The sequence below is a fragment of the Camelina sativa genome, chromosome 19 (genome assembly GCF_000633955.1).
Source record: "Camelina sativa cultivar DH55 chromosome 19, Cs, whole genome shotgun sequence".
Classification (NCBI taxonomy): Eukaryota; Viridiplantae; Streptophyta; class Magnoliopsida; order Brassicales; family Brassicaceae; genus Camelina; species Camelina sativa.
Window position 1 is genome coordinate 13,279,709 of NC_025703.1, and position 3,875 is coordinate 13,283,583.

The 3,875-nt window shown below is 33.0% G+C and overlaps 2 protein-coding genes across 3 annotated transcripts; both read left to right on the plus strand.

The window, feature by feature from the left end:
* On the plus strand, nucleotides 1-1,667 carry LOC104766224. Of its 2 annotated transcripts, XM_010490063.2 has the most exons (6): nucleotides 1-121; nucleotides 212-351; nucleotides 570-735; nucleotides 1,018-1,116; nucleotides 1,204-1,302; nucleotides 1,381-1,667. In XM_010490063.2, the coding sequence occupies exons 2-6, from the start codon at nucleotides 233-235 to the stop codon at nucleotides 1,549-1,551; spliced, it is 654 nt and encodes a 217-aa protein (XP_010488365.1). In that variant the 5' UTR covers nucleotides 1-121; nucleotides 212-232; the 3' UTR covers nucleotides 1,552-1,667. The 2 variants fall into 2 exon arrangements, with proteins under 2 accessions (XP_010488365.1, XP_010488364.1); XM_010490062.2 differs by having other exon boundaries at nucleotides 1-351.
* LOC104766225 lies at nucleotides 2,249-3,662 on the plus strand. Its single transcript, XM_010490064.2, has 7 exons — nucleotides 2,249-2,438; nucleotides 2,516-2,666; nucleotides 2,761-2,866; nucleotides 2,967-3,016; nucleotides 3,133-3,246; nucleotides 3,313-3,411; nucleotides 3,513-3,662. Exons 1-7 carry the CDS (start codon nucleotides 2,371-2,373, stop codon nucleotides 3,588-3,590), a joined length of 666 nt encoding a protein of 221 aa, XP_010488366.1. The 5' UTR covers nucleotides 2,249-2,370; the 3' UTR covers nucleotides 3,591-3,662.

Here is a 3,875-nt window from a genome sequence, read left to right on the forward strand (position 1 = left end):
GAGAAGGAAAATAAAAAAAAATACCAACGTGCATCCACTCTTTTCTCCGGAAAGAAGACCAGATCAGCAACTTCATCAAACCCAATTTTGGCTTCAAATCTTTCCTCCATATAGCCAAAGAGTAAGACTTCGTTTCTACAAAATATTTGAAAGTTCCATAAGCTTTTTTTCTATTTGGATCATACTTTTCCTCTAGCTTATTACTTTCTAGGGTACATAGTAAGATTCGGAGATGGATGTTGTGCAAAGAAAAGTGAACACATTTGGAAGAAAAGTTGCTTCTTTCCCTCATGTCGAAATTATTGGAAGAACTCTCTTTGCCTCCTCCTTCTTCCTCTCTGCTTGGCATGAGTAAGACTCATCATCACCATCTTTTACTTGGGATTCAAATAAAATTAATCAAATTTATTTCTATCATTCATAGAAACATTGGAAGATGGTTTGTAAAATGAATCATTTTTAGGCATCAAGCACTCTGTTTTAGCAAGGAGGCTCTTGATACTCTCTTCTTCACTTTTGATGATTAAACTCAAAAGGTGGGATGATAATTTCCTTTGTTTATATTTTAGCTACATGGAGCTCAAATCCAATTGGGAAGGAACTGAGGATTACTGGAGACCAAACTTGGGATATTCAGGAGACCAGATAAAGCATCTTATGGCAGTTAGTATCATAGTGAGAACACTTGGAGGACTTATCTTCATCTATGGCAGCTTCTTTGGAGCCTTCCTTTTGGTAATAACTCTCAGTTCTTTCTAGTATAGAGACCTTTCTCTCTTTCATCGGCGCAACGAAAGCTCCAAAATTATTCATTAGCTAAGAATTTCCCAGTAAAATAATAGTTCTTTAACAAGAACAAGGAATCAAGAGACAAATCCTACATCTAATATAAATGAATCAAAACAATTATTGAGTACAATATACAAGTATTGTGTAATTATACGTTGTATATATCACTGATTATCTAGCGCTCTCTGTTTCATCCCAAATCTATACGTCTCTTGTGACTGTATATAGCTTATGTACCAAGGCATTGTTACAATGATCCATCATGATTTCTACAACCATCGTATCGACACTGAGGAATTTGGACTGCTATACATCAAACTCAAAAGGGTACGTATATTACAACCTCTGTTTCTTCTTTTATGGCAATTTTAATTAGTTTCTTTAGAAGCTAATTTTGTTTTCTTGTCTTGTTAGATCCTGAATGAAACAGTGTCGTACGAGGCTGCCTACAACTTCTACAAATCAGACTTTGACCAGCAGCAAATCGAGCAAGTCAAATCGAAATTCCGTGAGGTGTGTTATTTAATCCTATATGCATTAAGTATAGCTAGCGAAAACTGTCTGATGATTGAGTTATTGTGTGTTGTGTAGCTTGCGGATCATGCAATGACAAACCCTGCCTTGTTAGGACATAATGAGTTTGTTCGACGGCTCTTAAGCTTCATCAAGGGATTGGCCGTGGTAGGAGCATTGCTCTTTTTCGTGGATATGAAGCATAAACTCAGCAAAGCCAAGAAACAATCCAAAGTTAAAACTGAATGAAACAAAGCCATTTTAAATATGTTATCGTTATGTGAGTTTGAATTTGAATCAACTTTTTTTTACAATGAATCTCACTCTCTCTGATTATTTGAGTCATGTTAGGTTCAAGGTTAGAAGAATATGATGGAATGGAGCAAACTGTTGAATTTAACTATTTCTATATTAATAGAATACAATAGAATGAAATTCATAAGTGACGCATAGATGATATTATCATTAGCATAAACCAATAGGTTAAAATGTCATGGTCGATTATAATTAGGTGAACAATTATTAGTTGCTAGGAATTTTATTATTTGTATTTTTATCAGTTGTATCTGTTTTTTTTTTTTTTTTTGGGCAAAACATTTTATAAGCTTCTCAAAAGTAACAGTTATCGAATAGGAAAGCTTAACAGGAAAAATGTACACTTGACGAGATATATTTATTACAAATCTTAGCGCTTGATATAAACATATTCAACATCTTTACACAACTGTTCACGTTCTTGCTTAGTAAACAATAACCAAACAAACTCTATTAAACTTACTTAGACCAGGTTTGATATATATTTATTTGTTGTAGATTAATTCATAAAACGTGAATTTGGATTCATATCATTAGTGCATTGACCATCCAGTCAAACCAATCGCATTTTAATAATAATTTAGCACCCTTAATATAATTGTAAATGAGAATTTCGACCAATTTTCCAAATCACAAATCATAAAATTTATTCTGGTGTAGAGGACTTCATCATCTTCCTTCCCAGCAAACTCTCTTCGTCTATCTCATACATTTAAACACGCATATTTAACAATCTTCCTATAACTCAAGAAAATGCTGTATTTTATGCATGCCGGTCGACTTGTCTTGGCATATGTGTTCATCGTGTCGGCTTGGAGAGAGTAAGCACTAATCAAATTATATTCATATTTTTTTATTTAAGCTAATGATTTTTTTTTTCCATTGGTTGTTTTTAAAGGTTTCATGGACTCTACCTTGATGGTGGATTAGCTGCCGATGAGTTACTAAAACTTAGTTTGTATCAGTACATAGTTCGTCTTGGTATACTGATGAGGATATTTGGAGGGATCTTGTCCATCTTCAACACCTACCTCGGAGCTTTTCTCTTGGTATATAAACTCACCGTATTATTTATTTTAATGTTTAAAACTGAATTAATAAACAAAAGTACTAATTTAAATCTTTCATATGGTTCGATTTTAGCTTATATACCAAGCTATAGTGTGCCCGATTTTGCACGATCTCTTCAGCAGCGAACTTGTACAATTTCAACAATCAGTCAAAAATTTCCTACAAAACGCTCAAAGATGTAAGCAAATCAGATCCACAAACTGCAACAATTAATAAACGTATTTGAAGTTACTGTCCAGTTATATATCATTTATATAACAATTGAAATATATGATTAGTTTGTGAGCAAGGTGGAGTTCAACGGAAATTATGCGATCAAATAAGTAAGGTAAATAAAATTATACTAATATACTTTTTTACATAATCTTCTTGGTAAATGGGTTTATTTGTAACTTATTCTTGATACATATGCTTATATATAACACCAATGAAATATATGATCAGTACTATGTGAATGAGACGATGTCACCGGATGATAATGAAATACTGGCCACGTGCTACTATGACTCAATGGTTGAGGAACAAGGGCGCCAGAAATTTTGCAATCAAATAAACGAGGTAATCAAATCTAAAATTAACATATATTATGTCACTACTCTTACGTCCTCTTCTTGGTCGTTATAGATTGAGAGAATGGTCATATCGAATCCTCTGCTTGCACCGAACGAGATGAGCTCGTTCATATGGAGCGAATTTAACATACTGTTCATGAAGTTTATTAAGGTAAAATAATAACTTCAACAAAATATTAATTAACATTAAGATAACAACTAATTGAGATCAGATAAGAACAAATCAAAAACTGAAAGACTGTTTTGACTTAGGGCTTTGGAATAGTAGCTGCGTTGGTGTGCATCATCGCAATGAAGCATAGGTTTTCCACGAAACGCAAAACTAATTGAGAGCCACTATGGATTTTTCACTTGTTTCTTAAACAAACAAGGGACCTATATAAGTTTTTCAATAATTTTTTTTGTTCGAACTTAAAAGATCTATTTTTTAATATTATTATTATGATGTTGTCTTTTCATTTCTCGGACAAGTTCCAGGTTCTCAACCTTTTTTTTTACATGTACGTCATCATCATCGTTCTCCTCTGGCTTATTTCTAGGGTAGATAGTAAGAATCCCATTTCTCTCCGTGCAACGGAAAATGGGAAAAAAAAAAAAAAAAAAAAAAAAAAATCA